This window comes from Populus alba, chromosome 7 (assembly GCF_005239225.2).
Source record: "Populus alba chromosome 7, ASM523922v2, whole genome shotgun sequence".
Taxonomy (NCBI): Eukaryota; Viridiplantae; Streptophyta; class Magnoliopsida; order Malpighiales; family Salicaceae; genus Populus; species Populus alba.
In genome coordinates, this window is record NC_133290.1 from 11,568,893 (window position 1) to 11,589,651 (window position 20,759).

Below are 20,759 nucleotides of genomic sequence, written 5' to 3' on the forward strand. Positions count from 1 at the left end.
GGTCTAGAATAATAATAGTGTTTGATATTATAATGTAATCATAGTTTTGAGATTTATTGATTTTTTTTTAATTTTAAATTAATTTTTTTATATTTTTAGATTATTTTCATATACTAATATAAAAAATAATTTTTTAAAATAAATTATTTTTAAAATAAAAATATTTTAAAAACAATTTCTATCAAAGCATTAAAATATAAAGATAGACGGAACGATATCTCTTGATACACAGAAGAAAAGTAGCTACTTCTCCATTATTGCAGTGCCGTATCAACTGTCAGAAGTGACACACGGACTCACTTCGAAAAAATTAATAATATATGTAAAAATAAAAACAGCTTAAAAATGGCAGCCTTGTTCACTTCACATTGTGCAAACAACGAAGACGCACCTTTTACTTCTCATTCACTTCCTATAAATGCCCTCAAAATCTTTCCTTTTCAATCTAAATTTTTCAACTGCCAAAGCCTGCTACCTATCAGAAAAACCACCCAAGTGAGTAGTAATTCAATGGAATCTTATGGCCAACAAGTGATTCTGATCACTGGTTGCACTCAAGGAGGTATAGGCCATGCCTTGGCTCGTGAATTTGCTAACAACAACTGCCTTGTTGTGGCCACAGCCAGGTCTTTGATTTCCATGAGAGACCTTGATCAAGATAAGAGATTTTATCTCCAAGAATTGGATGTTTTGTCAGATGAAAGTGTGCAGCATGTTGTGTCAAACGTTGTTGAAAGATATGGTAGAGTGGATATCTTGGTTAACAATGCTGGAATTCAATGTGTTGGCCCTCTTGCTGAGGTTCCTTTATCTGCTATGCAAAACACTTTCAATACCAATGTCTATGGTAATCTTCTTCTTCTCATCTAGTTCTCCTCTTGTTTGTTTCATTAATCTGTGTTTCTTTTGATGTTTTCTTCTTATGCCTTTTTGCCCTTTTCACTGTTTTGCTCTTTTTTGAATTGATGTGTGCATCTGGATTTCGTTTACTGTTTTCGTCACCCCCTTTGTCTAAATTGCTGGGTTTCTCTGTCTTGATTTGTTTATACGCCATTTTGTAAATGGGACTTTGGAGTTCTTGTTAGGTTCCAGACTGTGCAAAACATAAATACTCTTAACATATATAGTTAATCATGAGAAGCAAGGAATCTTGGGTGTTTCCTCTAGAAATGTATCTTAATAGAGGTCCCCTCTCTCTCTAATTCTTATGGTGCAGATTGATAGGAGTCATGATAGCTAAGATGGTTTTGAATATTTGGTTTGTGATTTGTACATGAACAGCATAATTAGGTTGAATTTCAACTTGAATATGTGAGATCTGGAATTGGTGGTTGATTTTATGATCTTATCCCCTAGGTGCTGAGTAAATATCCAGATCTTTTTCTGCTGATTCTTTCTGCTTTTGCCAAAAACCCAATCAATTAGAATCTGATAACCTTAAAACTATGGAATTGGTAACTGCTATTCTGTTCTCTTAAAGTAGTCTAAAAATGGCCGACGGGGGATTTTCAATTATGAAGATCAGTATCAGCAACTGATTTATTCTTTTATATATATATTGATATCAAATTGAAAGAAAACCAGGAAGGAAATGGAAAAAGTAAACAGAGTACAAGCTAAATGGAAAAGAAAGCAAGCTGAAAATTTATTCAAAGTCAAGCAACAAGATCACTTAACCTATTCAACTGATTTCTTGCTAGGTTGGCCTAATGGGCCTTGAAATTCTATATTGTTGTTCATATTGGTGATTCTTCTCTGTTTCCCGTAATAATTCTGAAATATTCAGCTAATGACTGGAAATTTCTTCCTCCATCTAAGAACATTTGTCCTAACCACATTTTGAAGGATTTCAATAGCAGACTTGAAATGTAACTGGTTTTCAATTTCCTAGGTTCTCATTTTTTTCATTGTAATATGAGGTACACGATGCACTAATGATTATATTTACTTCTATAATCTCGCAAATCAAACAATGTCAGTATACAGTTTACTCTTTTAAATTGCATCCTAGGACTCTTTTTGTTTGGATCTTGTTATTGATTCTGATGCTAAATCCTGTTTGTGTGTGAGCGAGCAAATGTGGTTTCTGGTGCCTTGGTTTTTTTGTCTAACCGTGATAGTCTTGGACTCAAGTAAAGTTATGCATTTGGACCGTGGCAGTGTTGCCTCACATGATTTAACTTATAAACTATGGGACTGCAGTATTCTGAAATAACAAAAGAAAGACAACAAGCACAAAAACACAAAATCATGTTAAAAAGGGTCTCTGCACACAAATTCTAATTTGAATTTTTATTGCTATATATTTTCTCTTCAAGAAGTCTATCTTTCCAAAATATAGTTTTAAAACCCGGCCTGACTCGGTGGGTCAACCTGAGACCTGGCTGATCCGGGACTAGAACCGAGCCAGGTTTAAGAAAAAAAAAAAGGGAAGTCAAAAACCCGGGTGACCTGACAGGTTGATTTGGTGACCCAGTTGACCCGGTAAGACATAGTCAAAAAGTCGGTTGCAACTCGTTGACTATTTTTTTTTTTATAACCAAAACGACATCGTTTTGATCTATAAAAAAAATTAGGGTTGACCCGGGTGGCCCAATCAAAACCCAGTGACACAGGAAACTCATGACTCGGGCCTTGGTCCAGGTCGATCACCAGGTCGAGTTTAAAAACTATGCTCTAAAAGGTTTACAATTCCTAAATAAACCCAAAAACCTACCTAAATAAGATTGGAAACTAAAAGTCCAAAGGAAAAAATAATAAAAATCCTAAACACTGAGAAATAATAAAAAAAAAAAATCGGGCCAAACAACATGTTTTTGGTCTAATTTATAGGTGTTCCGAGCCTTAGGTGGTTATAACTATCCAACTCTCCTATGAGGTTGGGCATTTGGACCCTCTTAGTCAAATTTGAGCATGGTCTCGGGTTGAAAGTGATAGGTCTTTTTTACTAGACTAATCACTTTGCGTAACCAAAGTCTTTTATTGGGCTTAGTCCTATCTCATTGGTCCATAAATATCCTTGTAAGGCTATCCGTGTAATCCAATCGTTGCAGATCCAGAACTGAATGATTAGAATGCCCTATATCAATTTTCTCAAGTTGGAAAGAACTCATTCTCGAGTTTTTTTCATCCATCCAACAACGTTGTCATTGTTGCCAACCATTAAAAGCAATGTTGGCATTCTTGTGCTCCATTGACCAATGGTGTGTTGGCACTGTACAAGTAGTCGACTTAGATAAAGTAAACCGAAGTCAATGACTTGTTAATTATACCCTTTCTCAAATCATTTTGATTCTCTACGCTATCCTTTTTGTATTCCATAAATTGGGATAAAAACAATATATTTTTACCTTTGCTCTTAATAGCCACCATCTCTCTCCTATGTGCCAATGCTTCCCCTTTATACTGAGAGTATATATGTTATGTTGTTTGTCATGTACAACATTCCTGTTATATTATCATGGTTTGCCTAACGATAAATGACATGCATCAATAGATACCGTATCATACCGTACAATATCAAAATATCTTGTTTATAGAAAACAAAACAATAGAAAATGAAACAAGATAATGTTTGTCCATGATTACCCTGTTGTCTCGATTCATCCTGTTTAGTTTGTAGGGCTTGAGGTGTTTTTCTATCTCGAGTCACAACTCTCTATAACCCTAATTGACACTACATTCTCATAATTACTATTGTTTATGATCAGGTGACACACCTTACAAATTGAATGGAAGAGGCTAGTGCACAGTCAATCCTCGCTTGAACCACCATTAGGAGTAGGCAAGCTCATTTGGATGACTAAGATATCACTGCCATCATCTTGCAAAACCTTCTCATTGTCATATGAATCATCATAAATAGAATCACTTGCCTCCCCATCATGTCATCAAGTTGTTCTACTAACAAATTCTTACCCAAATGACTTTCTAAGCTAAATTTGAGTGCAATTCAACAGTTGAATAGAAAGTTATATGTGCATCTCAGGCCTTTTCTTGGTCTTAACTCTGTTATATTAGTTAACAAATATTCATGCAAGGCTATCTACTCAGCCCAATTATGACCGATTCCTAATTGATTGATTAGAACCACTTGCATCACCAAATTAGCAGGATTCTGTTGCTGCTGCTGGTAACTGTTTTTCCTAATTTTGACCATTTAATTGTTTGTTTGAACATCTGGAGCTGCTTATCCCTCTTCATGATGCATGATATTCATGGCACACTCTGGACATTGACACACAAACAATTCCTCTGATATGTATTTTGCGTATGTACATGAATTTTGAGTGATCAGGAACAACCTTGGCACATACACTCCCCATTCCCTTTTTTGTCTATGAACATTTCCAGGGAGAACAATTATGATGCTCAAGCCAAATATCTTGATGCAGCATCACCTCCAATCCAGACAGATTCACTATTGTATATGTCACTGTCTGTGATTCACCACTTAGATCTGTTTCTGTTAAAGCATGCATGTTCTTAGCAGTAATTCTTTATTCCATTTTAATAACCATGACTCACAGCTATGAATGATGTAAATTTAGGATGCACAGGCACCTATTTCTTTTACACTGAACTGCAATGCTTGCTGTTTTCTGTAGTCAACTATTTTGATTATACATTAAAAATAAAACTTTCCTGGTAGTCTTACCATTAGGTTTGAACTTGGGTACACTTATCCCAAAAAAAACACCTGAGATATTTTGGAAACTTCTGAGGTTCTGCTACCTCATGAGTTAAGTTAGATTCTTCAGTGAAAGGTCTTTGTTGGAAAGTAATTCATCATAAGATTAATTGAAGTGTAATATGTGATTTGATGCTGGCAGTAAATTTTCAGGGGAGAATTATGAAGCCTAAAGTCAAATACTGGCGATAAGTAGACGTCATAAATTGATATCTCATTATTCTTGACATCCATGAAACGTATGGATAACCTTTTGTTCTCCATGGTATGAGGGGCTGCCTTGAGCAGTAATATATTGTGAAGGTCTATGCTATCTACTTGAGTCTTGAACGGGGCTCAAATTGGTCTTATAACTATTTTATCTCTGTGGTACAGCTTATTTTTTGCATTTGTAGAGGTTTGTGTGAAGCGAGCTATTCCATAACTGCACCTTTTGGCACATTCAGTTGGATTTGCAGACATCCTACAATTTCATTTCATTTAATACTGGAGTTACTATAAGAGCATAACAGCATCAGTCATTTAAACCTTATTCTCCACCTTTTGGTGTTATAAAGAAAGAGTTTATTTACCATCTTCTTTCCTCACAGAGCACTAGAGTTCAAATGATTTTGTACTTTTGTTTTCTATTAAGCCGGCAAAGAATTTTCTTTTCTGCAACTGCACAAGGAGGAGCCTCCAGTACCTTGTAAACGTGTTAGTTAATAAACTTCTAAAACAGCACATATTAAAATATCTGAAGACGGTCTATCAATACGGAAATTTCTTGGGACGACTGTATTGATGACAATGTGCTGCCTTGCATTCTTGTTGTTCAGAAGCTCCAGTATTCTGTCTGGTACACTCTTAACACATGGTGCAGCCTTCATGATTCATAAACAGAGCTTCCTGAAAATACAGCGAAGACAAGTTTATTGTTGTAAATCATGGATTAATCCGTGTCTTGCATCTGAGTTATCTATGATGTGTTTGTATGAATTTCAAGCCTCTCCCAGCCTAACTGATCCTGCTAGCACCTAGCATGCTATTGATGAAATACAAAGATATTGTTTTTCCTGTTCTTTTTAACATCAAGCATATAATGTAGGGACAATGAGGCTGGTACAAGCTGTTGTTCCTCACATGGCATCTAGCAAGAAGGGAAAAATCGTAAATGTTGGAAGTGTCACTGTTATGGCTCCTGTTCCGTGGGCTGGAGTCTATACTGCAACCAAAGCGGCTCTTCATTCACTAACTGATACCTTGAGGTTTGTATCTTTTGAGATACCTATGTTACCTACCTTCTCCTATTAAATGTCTGGTTCATATCTGCATAAAATGAATAATGCAAAAGTGTTTCAAAGAGTACGGACCACCCTTCCAGAACCTGAAGCCTACATGCACACTTTTAAGCACACAAGCATTTAGACACGTATCTGATGAAACGTGCAGGACTCTTTGGCTTAAGTCTTCTAATAATCAATTAATGTGCATGAAGAGAACTGGATAGCATAGTTTCATAAATTACTACTGCGAGACAGCCTTTTGGTGCACTTAGTGTGATTATTCAGATGAATCAAATCTATAATCCATTCTCTTAAACTTCAGTTCAGCATAACTTCTGATTTATCAACAATGTAAACGAATATTTATTTCTGCCACCTTCAGATTAAGATAAATGGACATTTTTAGAACTAGAATCTTAGTTCTTTTGTTATTTGATACATAGTAATTATTTGAACAAATTAGACTATGATTCATTTATGATCCAGAAATTAATCCAAAGCTATGTTTCTTCTAGTCGAATAAGAGGAAAAGACATTGATGGTTCTGAATATTTATACAACATGGGAAACTTTTCTATTTTTTATGCCGGCGATGCTAATAGTAAGAAATTGCCCATTTTAAATGCAGGCTGGAACTCAGGCCTTTAGGGATTGGTGTGATCAATGTTGTTCCTGGAGCTATTAAATCAAACATAGGAAATTCTGCCGTAGCCAGCTACAACCAGATGCCTGAGTGGAAGTTATACAGGCCATTTGAAGAAGCAATACGGGAGAGAGCGCATCTTTCACAAGGACTTAAGGCCACTCCCACGGAAGAGTTTGCGAAGAAGACGGTCGCTGCCGTGCTAAAGGAAAACCCTCCGGCATGGTTCTCCATTGGCCAGTTCTCCACTGTGATGTCAATCATGTACCATTTGCCACTTTCTGTTAAAGATTTTATCCTAAGGCGAAAATTTAATTGCTGAGTTCTGCATAATGTAAGTGAGTTGGTCAGCTTTGCATGTCTACAAAGCCTCGTAATTGCACATTTCCCCGCCATGATTCTTGTAAGCATCTTCCTCGTCGTCCCTGCTTATTCTTACTTTGGATATTTGATATAATGTCTCCTCTGAGTTGGAATAAATGTGTGTATATGTTCTTATGACTTGACTATGAGTGTGCTTTTATAAATTATTATCCATTAAAATATTTTGATTTTGTTAGAAGATAAAAGTATTTTTGGGCAAACAACATGAATGTCAAGCAAGATTACGTCTCCCAATAGATGATTTTAAAAGTGTATTTTCACATCCAGCTGCTGTATATATTTAATTTTTTTCTACTTCTGATATTGAAGTTGAATCTGTTTATTTATTAAAATTAAAAAAAAAAATTAATTTTTAATTTTTTTTGAATCATTTTAATGTTTTAATATTAAAAATAAAAATATATATTATTTTAATATATTTATAAATAAAAAACATTTTAAAAAGTTAAATGGAATAAAGTTTTTTAATTATCAGCCTAAACCTTTGAAGATCACCCATTACTGTATATAGAAACATGAATTCTTTAGTATTTTTAATTAACTTATTATACCATTAAAACAATATTATCATTGTAATTCATCTCAATAATATATAATCCTACCCTACCTTCTAAATAATAAAACAGCATAACATAGAAAAATTCTTAAAATATACCATTATATTAATTCCTGAAAATAGGTTAATCTTTATTTAAAAACTATATATGACTATTTAAACACTACCTAAAATCTTAAATAACACATAATAAGCTTCTTTCCAAGACTAATATAGTATTTTATTAGTATTTTACTTTGTCTAATAAAACTCTATTTGAAAGTTGCAAATAAAAACAAAAAAAATAATAGAATTGTATTAAATTATTAAATATTCGTAGTATTTCTTTTGTAGGAGATCCTTGGTATAAGTGAAAGGATTCATAAAAGTTTTATGACTCCTTTTTGCAAGTTCTGATAGCATTAAAAAAAAAATCTTTAAACAAAATAATTTATACAATTTTTATCCTATGAATTGATTATATTCATATAAATTAAATTAAAATTTTAGATTTTATTGAAAAGACAATATTAACAATTATATATTGAATGACAATTCAAAGTTTTATTTTTAAAAAATTATAATTATGTTATATAACTATATATAATTCATTGAAAATTTGAAAATTTTCTTTTTTATTAAAATTCAAGAAACATCTTGTACATATTATTGAACAATATTCAATAGATAGTTGAATAATATAGGGGCTTGCACTGTGACGCCACAGGTTGACCCAAATTTTTTCCAACGTAAAAAAAGATGATAAGACAAAGCATGCATTCCTAAACAAAAGAGTCATTGACTTTATTTTGTTTGAGAAGTATGAATAAAAAAAATGCAATGAGGAAAAAAAATAACAACATAAAAAAGGCTAAAAAATTTTGATTCAATCTCATTCAGGTTAGCATATTAAATTTATGACTTGATCATAATATCAAGTAACTCAATTAAAAAATATAAATAAAAATATAAAAATTAATTATTAAACAACTTAATGTTAAAGGACAAAACAAAAAGATTAATTAAAAAAAAAAACAATGAAAAAAAATCTAAGTCAATCCGATTTAATTTGTTAATTTTATGATTATAGATACAAAATTGAGATACCCTTGTAGAAAGGATATTAGAAAAAAAAAATTCTAATAAATCAAATGTGAAGAATAAAAAAATAATAATAATTTAAAAAAAAAAAAACGTATGAGCTCTACTAGTTCATTGATGGGCAGGTGTCGTAGTGAGAATGAGCAGCGCTGTATTGACTGTCTTTGAAAGAGACAGGGCCTTTGTGGAAGATAAAATGGTGCGCTCAGATGTTGACTATACCCCAATCAACCATCCCTGGAGTGTTAAAATGCGTAAGGTGGCCATCTTTGCAAGATGTTCAGGGTAGTTCTAAATACAGATGATACTTGCTAAGATGGTGGCCAGGTCTAGCTGACGCTGATAAAAGGTGCAGTTGCCAGGGTGATTTTGTTTTTCAAACGAATGTTTGATCAGCATTGCAGCTGAATAAAATGAGCTGTATTTGCTGTCTAGATACTGCGTGGTCTCCTTTGTTTCAACGAGTATTTTATGGTTTCCAGTGTGTGCATAATGGCTGTTGACGAGTCTTGAGATTTTCCATCCGTCCTCTTCGCATGAGTGCACAACAAAAACTTGAAGGGTTAAACAATCTTGCTCTAACTAAGAATCTGTGCTTACCGGTCGAGATATCTGTAGCTTTTGTCATATTTCTGGGTGCTGGAACCTCGGCAAGATGCATAAATAGCGATTAGATAGTGTATGATGTGATGTGTCATAATAGAAATCAACTAGAGCTTATGTCAAAGATTACTTTCTCATTACTCGAAGTCCTACTCATGTGAAAAGGAGGAAGGTCGCTAATTACAAGCAGCGTACCTACGTAAAGATCAATTAAACTGGCCTCCGGCTAAAATTAACAAAAACACCATTAGTATGATTTTTCACTAAGAATGAGAAGGGTGGCCATAGTACACCATTCCATGTGGTCGCAGAGGCCTGAAATTAGGACCCTGGGGTTGTTGGGTTACAGACATTGGTTGTTGCTGGTTTATTGTGGCCTGCTGTTGTGCCAATGGTAGCTGTTGCTGCTGAGGTATTTGTGATGGTTGTTGCGCCATGGACACCATTGGACTTACCATATAGGGTGGGGGTGGGGGTGGTGGTGGAGGTGGTCCTGGAGGCAAGGGAGAAATGTTACCATAAGCATATGGGGTCATAATCCCTCCTGCTGGCTGTAAATATTGCTGAGAGGATTGGTTGGGAAGCATGTGAAATTGAGCTTGAGCACTTGGAGTCTGATTCTGCATTGAAGGTTGGGGCATCAAAACTGACTGATACGAGTGTGTTGTTGGAGCAGCAAGCGGTTGGGCTGGCATAAAAACATTTGGATCTGAAACAGGCAACGAGTTTTCCGGTTTTGATAATGAATCGTAGGCCTTTGTTAATTGAGCATTCTTTGCTTCTTCAGCAGCAAACGAAGAGAGAACAGAGTGCATAATCATTTGAGAAGATGAGGAAGCTGCAAGCTTTTCTGCAACCTCAGCAGCAATATCAGCAGCTGTCCTCCTAGGTGTTTGTCCTCCTTTTGCATTTGAATCAACTGATACTGTTGTTGCAGTAGATGCTTTTGACACATATTCTTCACCATTAAGCCGCCTTCGCATGTTGCTGGCTTCCTCTACCTGTGTCTGAGCAACCTGAAATTGACCAAAAATTTTAATTGAATAATACAAATGCTTCAATAATCATCAGATATAGATAGCCCTGATGGGGGCAGACATGAGTCTAGATGGCCAAGGACTTGGAATTAAGATTTCAGAGCAGCAATGCTCAGTAAATTAATCAGAACTCATTGAACTGATTGCATCTATAGGGCCCACGTTACAAAGTGGCTTCAAAGCATACTGGCCTTGAAAACATCCAAAATTGTGAAAACTCGTTCAATATGTCAATGTTACGGGGATGCACAGGCCAATGTATTTCTTTGACAGAAATACAAAAGGTGTATTAACTGAGCTTCCAAAACAAGGTGTCAAAAGAGAATGCAAAGACTGATGTTCTTTTAGAACAATACAAAATCAAAGGTTTATTGGTTGAATCAAGAGCTATAGGCAACAGTAAAAAATCTTTTTTCACATTTTATATGTTGGAATTTCAGAGTACAAAAGGATATCAAGGATATACCATTAGTAAGTCCGCTCAAACTCTTAATGACACAAGGTATGAACTTTTATCTAAACATTAATAAAAATCCATTCAGATATTGTTGATAAAAGTTCACCCTAACTCAACAAGTTTATAGGCTAATATTTATAATACAGATATTAATCTCATACATCTATATTTCCAGAAATTTACGGCTGCCAACTAAACATGAAAACAGTCTCAACTGATGTTAGCAGCCAAGAATGTATAATCAGATAACTGCAAAAGCATATAGCATTCATAAAGGCTGACAATGAACTAAATTGTGTATTATGGCATAATTTATTATCTCTATTTTATCAGCAAAGATGATCACGATTGACTGAGCAGCATACATGCACATTCTATGCATATGCCCAGTGTTTATCAGAACCCACCATAAAATAATTGAAAAAAGAATAATTATTCAAGGTCCAGAATGAACAACATACGTACCTGCATCTGAGTTTGAACTCCCTCCAATTCCGATTCCTTGGAAAAACAACAAATAAATAAGTCACAATTTAATCACATAGAATTCCACAAACTTGCGCATCTCATTCATTCAAAAACACACTGGAAAAATCCAGAGAAGAATACAAGCAGGGTAAGACATCCTCCTCTACAGGAAAAGAAAACTAATAGAGAAGAGCATTTCAATTGCAGAACATCTGCTGGAGAAACTCCATTCAAAAGCCCCTGCAGATATGCTCTATAGAGAGGCCAAATAACAATTTTATCACAGATTCTCTAGAGTTCCTCTCAGCCCAAACACTCCATATGATGACAATTTATGCATAAGTTAATAATTTACATTTCAACAACTACTGAAGGTGATGATAAAATCAGATACCTGTTCGTGTAGAGCTTCCTTTAACAGAGACACAAGTGCTACTCTACTTGCTTCAATTGATCTAAGTTTCTCAATGCTTTGTTTCAAAAGATTCTCTTCATCCTCTAGTTCCTTGGCCAAAGTCTTTCGTTTTGGATCCTTATCTGAGCAAAAAAAGTTGAGCTTCAGAGACCCACAAATTTTCAAAGTCAAAACTCAAGCTGTGAAAGCATTTCCAAGAAACCACTTTAATCTGTTTCTATATTAACTTCAAGTTCATCTCTCTTACCATTACCAGTACAGGCAACATCAACATCTTTCTCCATCTTCCTCACACGACGAACTGAAGATTTGCAATTACTCATCTCTGTCTCTTCATTGGGTTGCTCACTAACCACCAAATGAAATGCCGATACTATTTTTTCAGCATCACCTCCGATGGACAATTTCTAGTTTCCAGAGCAACGACAAAACAGTGGCACACATTATCAAGAAAAAAAAGAGGTTGACAATATAGAACTAGTGCATGCCTCCATAAAAACAAATGGAGGAGAAAAGGAAACAATGAAAGGTCCTTGGTCTAACCGTTCTAGTGGATCGTGAATCTCGTTTTGTAATTTTGACGGAGCGTGAACGTTTTTTGTTGAGCTCCAAGGGTGGAGGTGCATCTTCTCCAAGAATTACCTCTTTGAGGCTCCGGGCACGTGACCCAAATACTTTCCTTTCTTCCCATATATTTACCTGGTGATTATGCAAACAAAAGTTTAATTATCCTAATGCTCCAACTTTGTTGAAAGACACTACACCATTAAGCACATCAATGGCATCTTAAACTTCTGTCAAGGCTCAACTAACATCTTACCAATCTAGAGACTGCCTTCTTCCCACGGTCATCACCTTTCTCAACTACATTTTTTAGCGCAGCAGGAAGAACTTTCCAAAACTCCTTAACAAATTCGTTTCCTTTCCGCTTACTGTTCTGTAGGATGTCATTTGCAAGATACAATAGAGGAACTTTCTGGAGCATATCTGAGTTGTGGAACTGTTTATCCCATGTCTCTACAACTGATTCTGCTTTGCTTCGGTGAAAGATGCACCAATGGGACAAAGCTATACAATAAAGTTAAGGTAACATCCATTCCAAGTCAATAGATAATCAAAATTCTCTGTAAGAAACAGGGATAGTCAGAGATGGACTTGCCAGAACCATTTCTCTAACTTGATGAACATTGAAGTAGAAATGCCAAATGAAAAGGAATCAAAGTCAGACCTCAAATACATCAAGCAATGACTTTGAAATAGATCCAGAAACTCAAAACAAACATAGGATAAAACTATTAAAATCAGAATCAGTTCTATCACAGCGGACAGTATTGAAGGCAGGCAGAATTTTCCCCGCGAGGTAAACACTATTTTAATGTAGTGACCAATTTCTTGCTTACAAATAATGGGATGTCCAGAAGCAGAATAAAATACAATTTAAATCGCAAAAAGTTACCAATTTGTTAGGCATATACAAAGAACTGAAATAAAGCTGCAGGAATTCATTAATTCAATAAACAAGAAAAGGAAGGATACTTTCAATACACTGCTGGGTGCCATTGAGCTTAGAAAGCTTATCTGCAAGTATCTCTTCACTAAATACACTATCCATATCACCCTAAACAGTGACTTTCGCTAAACCCCACCACGGCACCACCAAACCCTAAAAGAAAACACTTCAATTGCTGAAACTAAGCAAGACCCTTTATAAATCCAATTGAAAACAAGAAGTTACAATCATAAAAACACAGCTACAACTATCCAAACTGGTGAAAATTCCAATCTTTAAGCCCTAAATCTTAGCAGGGAAGAAAAGGGTTGTTTCAATTGCCCAAAAGAATTTCCTAGAGTATACCAAATTTGAGCAAATAGAGAGAAGAAGGGAGGGATATGAATTAGACAAAGAGAGAGATGGAAACAACAGATCGAAGATAGTAAATAACAAACCCTAAAGTTCTAAAATAAAGAGAGAAGGGTGAAACGACGACATTGCAGGAAATAAAAGAAAGGGGATGGTAGTTATAGATTTGTTTTTTCTGGTACTTTGTATATAAAAAAAAACCTTACAAAATAAAAGGAAATGAATTGGCTAGTGAAAACTAGATTTAGAAGCCGTGTGATATGTACCGGTAGAATTTCAAGTTAAATTGTAAAGTGCAATTTTATTGTATTATGATTTTTTTAAATGAAAAATAATTAATATTAACATTAAATGAAATAAATTAAAAATATATATAAAATGATAAACTTATAAATATTAATTAAAAATATACAGGAGCAATATTAATTAAATTTATTTGTACTACGCTACAGGTATAATTTTAAATTAATTCCCAACTTAAAAAGAATATATTAATAATTATGTTGTGGATATTTTTTAATGTATTATAATTTTTTTAATTGAGTATAAAAAAAAATGTTGTGTCTACTTATATTATAAATGAAAAAAATATAAAATAATAAATCCAAAATGAGTTGTTAACTTGATTAAATATTAATACACAAAGCTAATTTTTATAGGAGAAATAAAATATAAATGCATGTGTGTGTGTATCTTATATTAAATTTCTTTTTTTATTTTAATTATTTTCATTCATTAATTATCAGTGCTAATAATAAATTATTTTTGTTTTTATAAAAAATTTATTCAAATACAGTTAATTCATTAGTTGTGTTGCTCGCGCGCTGCAGCGAGATGGCTCCCTGACCGTGGACGGAGTGAATAAGTACCGTTGGGGAAAAAAATGTTGAAAGCAGCAAACTAATGGAGAGCATGAGCTTGGAGATCAAATTAAGAGCATCAACATTTGCCTAAACATCAACGGTGATAAAAACATTAAAAAAAATGCCTTGGCGAGGCCAAAAAATACGTGGTTTGCAAGCGAAACTTGAGATGCCAAGGGGGTCTGGCTGGGAAAAGCTGCCGGAATTGTTGCCATAGGGGGCGGCAGTTTTGATAGGAGAGAAGCGCACAAGGAGGCCGCCAGTGAGATCGACACCGTGCAGAAGAGCAACCCGGGCACCTGAAAGGTAGCTGGCATGCAACAAAACAGAATTGTTAGCAGCGGTCGTAAACGTAAGAGAACGTAAAAAACAAGAGCGAAAAGCATTTTGAAATGTCAGCAAGCTGATCGCAGCAGGAAAAAAAATCAAGAAATGGAGCAAATGTAAATTCATGAAAAGGGGACTGAAAGCAAAAACATGGCAGCGTCAATGAAATCACAGCTGCTGCTGGTCATTTTATGGACATTTAAGAAATCTTCATTTCATTCAAGTAAGCTTTCCAATAAACACTAAAATCCACTACGTATGGGAACAATTTCTCAAACATTAGTGTTCTTCTATCAAATGCAACTGTTGAAAAAAAATCCACTCACCGCGAAATGATATGTGCAATTCTCATACTGAAACAAAGACAAACAACTTCTCTTCAAGGAAATCTTGGATTACAGATCAGAGGACGATTTCTTACCATTTAATTGGATGGTAATCTCTTTCACATGACATCCACAGTCCAAAAGGGACAGCTTAAGAGTTCCTCCCTGTTCTTTGAGAGCTACAGTAAGCCCCACTTCCATCCAGTTTCATTTTGTTGAAAGACGGTATAAAGATTATAATTCCATGATGTCAAATACGACAGCAAAAGTTTCAAAAAACTTATACAGATTTGGACATCGCCATTAAAATTAATCATCACGAAAACGGAAAACAGAAGTATCCAAGGTTGCTCTGTCATTCTATATTTGCTGACATTGAAACTATCCCAACATTCGAGGAAAAAAAAACAAGAAAAACTTTTCCAAACAAGTTTCTGAGTGTTACGCATCATTATCAGGAATTCCATTTGTATTTTCAATCACTACTTCCAATTGTCTGTAGCTTCTTCTTTTACCCATCCAATTATGATGCTTGCTGCTCTCATATGACAGATGACATTCTCCCATCTTGCTGAAGGCACACCAGAGAGACAGCAAGAGCTCAAGAAGAAGAGAAAGCAATTGGTTATATAGGTGGTCGGTTTATTTTCATAGCATGTTGAGTAGGATACAAGACAAGAGCAGTTCTATTTGGAATACAAGGCCATGGAGAAAAGGGATAGAAATGTAGAAACCCTGCTGATTTATTAAGAACAAATTTGCTAGTGCGTGTTTGGTAGTGTGTTTTAAAAGTATTTTTTTTAAAAAAAATTTAATTAATGTGTTTTAAATATTTTTAAATTATTTTAATGTGCTGATCTTAAAAATAATTTTTAAAAAATAAAAAAAATATTATTAACATGTTTTTCTGAATAAAAGACACTTTAAAAAATAATAATAATCACACTCTCAAACATAAAATTTTAGTTATACATGTCAGAGATTCTGAAATCACGTTTACTATGTATAAGTTGAAACAGACATTTAAATTCATTTTAAGCACAACCTTTACTTAGGTGCACCTTTTAGTTCATTAAAACTTCACGTTTTGCTTTTTTCTTTCTTTTTTACAAATAATGGGTGCAATAAATTGTCAAACTTTTGTATGTAATGTAACGAATGAAATAATCTTGTAACATCTCAACTGGAATTTAGAAAAGAAATCTAAAATGACCCGAGATGTTGAGTAAGATAAAATTTATTCCAGTTCTATCTTTTAAAATAATACAAGGCATATCAGTCATTCTAGCTGTAGCTGGAACAAAATGAAATTGAAAACCTTAAACTATTTATAGGTGTTTGTCCTGCTTTTGTATACTGATTTGTTCGGCATTGTTATTGTGGTAAATACTTTTGATACATATTTTTTTTATTGGTATTTGGTATTACGGTAGTTAATAATAGTTATTTTTTCAAAATATTTTTTATATAGAAACAAATCAAAATAATTTTTTTAATAAATTTTTATATCAACACCTCAAAAGATCTAAAATCATTAAAAAAATCTAAAATATAAAAAAATATTTTTTTTTTTAAAGATGGTGACAATACCAAACAGGTCTTCATCGTTAAGCCGGCTTCACATGTGCCGGCTTCCTCTACTTGTGCATGTGCAGCCAGATATTGACCAAAAAAAAATAATTGAATAAAACAAATGGTTCAAAATCATCATCATAACATGAAGATGTGTAACCCTGATGGGGACAAACACGAGTCTAGATGGCAAAACAGGCCTGGGATTAGGGTTTCTGAGTAGCAATGCTTGGCAAATTAATCAGAGCTTATTGAACTGATTACATCTGGACGGCCCACATTGCAAAGTAGTTTAAGAGCATACTTACTGGCCTTGTAAGCATTCAAAATTGTGAAAACCATTGAATTTCAGTGTTATGAGAATGTGCAGGCCTCTGTTTTTCTCTGTCAGTAATGCCAAAGGGATATTAGCTGAGCTTCCAGAACAAGGTGTCAAAAGAGAACGCGAATACTGATGTTGTTATTGTTTGAATCAAGGGCCATTGGCAACAGGCAAAGAGTCTTTTTACAATTTCATATTCTGACATTTTATCAGATGCATCCCAAATTAATCAGAGTACAATGGATCCAGAATTATTAGATCCACTCGGACTCCAGAATACTTATTGTCAGAAGATACGAACTTTTGACTAAGAGTTATAGACGCCTTTCAGCTATTGTTGATGAAAGTTCAGCGTAACTCCACAAGCTCATAGGCTAGTATTTATGATATAGATTGATCAGTCTCATACATTATTATTTCCAGAAAATCATAAGACTGCCAAGGAAGGAATCAAGTAAACAGTTTCACCAGTGATGAAGTCCCAGAATATCCAAGTAGTTTAGAAATATAATTCTCAAGTTGGATAATTTGTTAATCAATTGATTCTAATAATTTTATTTATTATCCTTAATCAAGGTGTTTTTTAGCATATGCGTTGTTCTTGGCAGGCAAAGACGGCATCTAACTAATACATGCAAAAAGCCTTCTTTCGTGGAGATGGAGACTCTCTGATACTGAAATAAATATCTTTTTAGAGAGAAAAAATGCAATAATATTCTAAAGAAAAATGCTCTGAAAATATATATTTAATAGAGAATGAAAATTATGAATCTTTGTTTTGAGGTCTCATGATGTATTCATAGCTTATGAGTTTTTTTTTTTTTTTTTGTGAAAAGAAGGGTCTAATGTGTAATTTTATCCTGATAGCAATCTCTTATATCTATATTAATGTTTGATGAGAATATGATGGATCCTTAAAAAACTTTTATACACTTAAAAGATGTAATCTTACCCTAATTGCATTTAATGAGGGATAAATATCTCTTACATCTATATTAATATTTGATACGAATATAGTGGGTTCTTTGGAGGATTTTTATACATCTAAAAGGTGTAGAGAGATTAGAATCCAAGACGTTAAATGTGATTAAACCCATGAAAACTGAGTCCTTTCTTAAAATTAAATCCAAGAAATATTGGTCATGGATATGCCAAGAAAGAATGGTCATTTCCTTGAGCATTACAAGCGAGGATATGCATTCTCTTATAGGCATGCCAAGAGATTAGTAATAGCATGTTCAGGGTCAAGAGATGTCAGCAGTCAAGCATGTATAATCAGATCACTGCAAAGGCACATAGCATTCAAAACGGCTAACATAAATAAGTCAAGATTTAAGCGAATAGAATTGCATAAACATGTGCTTTCGTTCATTCACAAACACGCTGGAAAAATCCATAGAAGAATACTAGAAGAGCATTTCAATCACGCTGAACATCTGCCGGAGAAACTCCATTAGAAGCCCCTGCAACTTTGCTCTATAAAATGGCCAAATAACAATTTTATCACAGATTCTCTAGAGTTCCTCTCTACCCAAACACTCCATATGATGGCAAATTATGCATAAGTTGATAATTCACATTACACAGCTACTTAAGGTGATGATACAATCAGATACCTGTTCGTGTAGAGCTTCTTTAAACAGAGACAAAAGCACCACTCTACTTCAAGTGATCTAAGTTTCCCAATGCTTTGTTTCGAAAGATTCTCTTCGTCCTCTAGTTCCTTGGTCTGACCGCTCTAGTGGATCGTGAATCTCGTTTTGTAATTTTGACGGAGCGTGAACGTTTTTTGCTGAAATCCCAGGGTGGAGGAGCATCTTCTCCAAGAATTACCTCTTTGAAGCTCCGGGAACGTGACCCAAATACTTTCCTTTCTTCTTGTATAATTCACCTGGTTATTGTGCAAACACGAGTTTAATAATCCTAATCATCGATCCAACTTTCTTAAAAGACACAACACCATTAAGCATATCAATGGCATCTTATACCTCTGTCAATGCTCAACTAACATCTTACCAATCTAGAGACTGCAATCTTGCCAACAGTCATCACCTTCTCAACTACAGTTTTTAGCTCCGCAGGAAGCACTTTCCCAAACTCAGTAATCAAATAAAATGCTAGGAACAAAAATGAAGAAAAAAAAAGTAATTAAAAGAATGAAGTATATGTTTGGAGTGTGTTAGAAGTTCTGTTTTAAAATGTTTTTTTGCTAAAAATATATTTAAAATAATTTTTTATTTTGTAAAATTTATTTTTGATATTGGTATATTAAAATAATTCAAAAATACTAAAAAATATAATCTTAATTAAAAAAAATTCAAATTTTAGGCAAATAGTGTTTTGACCACAATATCAAATAAGTCCGAAGACTAAATTTAATATAAATATAAATTGAAAAACAATTAATTTTTGAAAGGGCTAGCAAGAATTTTTGGGCAAAAAGAGAGCAAAATTAAAAAAAAAAAATCATAAACTGCGCTTCCATCATGAACATGCATCTCACTACCATGAAAATAACGATGCTCTGCTTCCAACGCATTGTGGATAGCAGTGTTTGGGTATGGTTATGTGTCGCCTAAAAAGCATGGGTTCTTCACTTTGTGACGTGTTACAAACACACCATTCAATATTTTTTTTAATTATTTTTATATTTATTTAAATATTAAATCACTCCGTATTCAAAATAGATAATTACAAAAAAACCATATAGAAAAGATCTAAGTGCCCCTAACCGTAAGTTTTATTTATATTTTTATAGGTAATGTGGTTATTTTATTGTGTATTCAATTAGCAAAAAGCTCTTAACCCTAGTTTTAATTCTTTTTACTCTTAAGGGCATACAAGTCATTACATTGTTTATTTAAAATGTGAAAAAACTGATTCATCACCAATAATATAATAATAACAAATGAATTTCATAAAAAACAAAAAGTTTAGTTGGTAAGTTGATGCCAATTGGTTTAAATTCCTAATATGATGGGTTTTCAATTTATCATATCCATTTTATCATTATAAAATAATTGAATTTCTATTTATCCTTATTTTAATATTTTTTTTTCCATTTAAATTAACAAAATCAATTGTGCATGAGACTCAATGTTATGAAAAAAAAATTACAACCTGGATGAAAGATTAAGAAGATTAAGAGGTTATTTGATATTGTAATAACAATTATTTTTTAAAATGTTTTTTATTTAAAAATAAATCAAAATAATATTTTTTTATTTTTTAAAATTTATTTTTAACGATAGTACATTAAAATAATATAAAAATATAAAAAATAATATTAATTTTAAAAAAAAAAATCAAAATTTTCAAAAATATTTTTAAAACACAAAAATAAACAATCTCGAAGTCACCAAAGAAAAAGGAAGAGGCCATAAGATAGAAAATAAACTATAAGGACATGTTACAAACTCACTTCAACTAGACCATTTGCATAAAAAATAAAAAACACAATTGTCAGTGTAACGGTACATTTGACTCCACTATCTTCCAAGGCTAACAACTAGTTAGTGTAACGGTAAATGCATAGTTTTAAAACCCGGACCGGTCCGGCGGGTCGACCCGGGACCCGGCCGACCCGGGCACGGGACCGGTCCGGGTGGAGGCCAAAACCCGCTTGGGAATTGGCCCGGTCAAACCCGGTTGACCCGGTGGGTCAACCCGGGACCCGGTCAACCCGGCCAAACCCGGGTGAGACCCGGTCAATTTATTATGTACTGGAGTTTCAATTTCATTCCAGTTAGACTGTGCACAAACTCCATCGAAGGAAAATAGTCTCCAAGACTGAATCCTCCAAGCAATGCTTGAAAATTGTCAAGCATCTTTTGGAACCCGTGCCGATCATACTCTCCTCCTCCAGAGAAATCCCTTCCCAGCGCAACCCG

The 20,759-nt window shown here is 34.0% G+C and overlaps 2 protein-coding genes and 1 long non-coding RNA gene across 3 annotated transcripts; 1 reads left to right on the forward strand and 2 right to left on the reverse strand.

The window, feature by feature from the left end:
- Positions 1-241: 241 nt before the first annotated feature.
- LOC118043540 (short-chain dehydrogenase RED1) lies at positions 242-7,101 on the forward strand. The gene is made up of 3 exons (XM_035051555.2): positions 242-847; positions 5,778-5,937; positions 6,584-7,101. The coding sequence occupies exons 1-3, from the start codon at positions 346-348 to the stop codon at positions 6,918-6,920; spliced, it is 999 nt and encodes a 332-aa protein (XP_034907446.1). The 5' UTR covers positions 242-345; the 3' UTR covers positions 6,921-7,101.
- A 2,234-nt stretch (positions 7,102-9,335) lies between these two features.
- On the reverse strand, positions 9,336-13,626 carry LOC118043539 (uncharacterized). The gene is made up of 7 exons (XM_035051553.2): positions 13,135-13,626; positions 12,419-12,666; positions 12,142-12,297; positions 11,846-12,005; positions 11,578-11,720; positions 11,181-11,216; positions 9,336-10,237 (listed from the first exon to the last, which is right to left on the reverse strand). The coding sequence occupies exons 1-7, from the start codon at positions 13,208-13,210 to the stop codon at positions 9,485-9,487; spliced, it is 1,572 nt and encodes a 523-aa protein (XP_034907444.1). The 5' UTR covers positions 13,211-13,626; the 3' UTR covers positions 9,336-9,484.
- Positions 13,627-18,200: 4,574 nt separating this feature from the next.
- On the reverse strand, positions 18,201-19,014 carry LOC118043541 (uncharacterized). The gene is made up of 2 exons (XR_004686654.2): positions 18,886-19,014; positions 18,201-18,760 (listed from the first exon to the last, which is right to left on the reverse strand). It is a non-coding gene; the product is annotated as an uncharacterized lncRNA (long non-coding RNA).
- Positions 19,015-20,759: the final 1,745 nt, after the last annotated feature.

Excerpts from the sequence above, each read along its gene's own strand:
- LOC118043540 (XM_035051555.2), top strand. The coding sequence starts at position 346 with ATGGCAGCCTTGTTCACTTCACATTGTGCAAACAACGAAGACGCACCT. Across the intron at positions 848-5,777 it reads TTTCAATACCAATGTCTATG|GGACAATGAGGCTGGTACAA; the intron begins GTAATCTTCTTC and ends CATATAATGTAG. Across the intron at positions 5,938-6,583 it reads TCACTAACTGATACCTTGAG|GCTGGAACTCAGGCCTTTAG; the intron begins GTTTGTATCTTT and ends TTTTAAATGCAG.
- LOC118043539 (XM_035051553.2), bottom strand. The coding sequence starts at position 13,210 with ATGGATAGTGTATTTAGTGAAGAGATACTTGCAGATAAGCTTTCTAAG. Across the intron at positions 12,298-12,418 it reads AGAAGGCAGTCTCTAGATTG|GTAAATATATGGGAAGAAAG; the intron begins GTAAGATGTTAG and ends CATAATCACCAG. Across the intron at positions 12,006-12,141 it reads ATTCACGATCCACTAGAACG|AAATTGTCCATCGGAGGTGA; the intron begins GTTAGACCAAGG and ends TCTGGAAACTAG.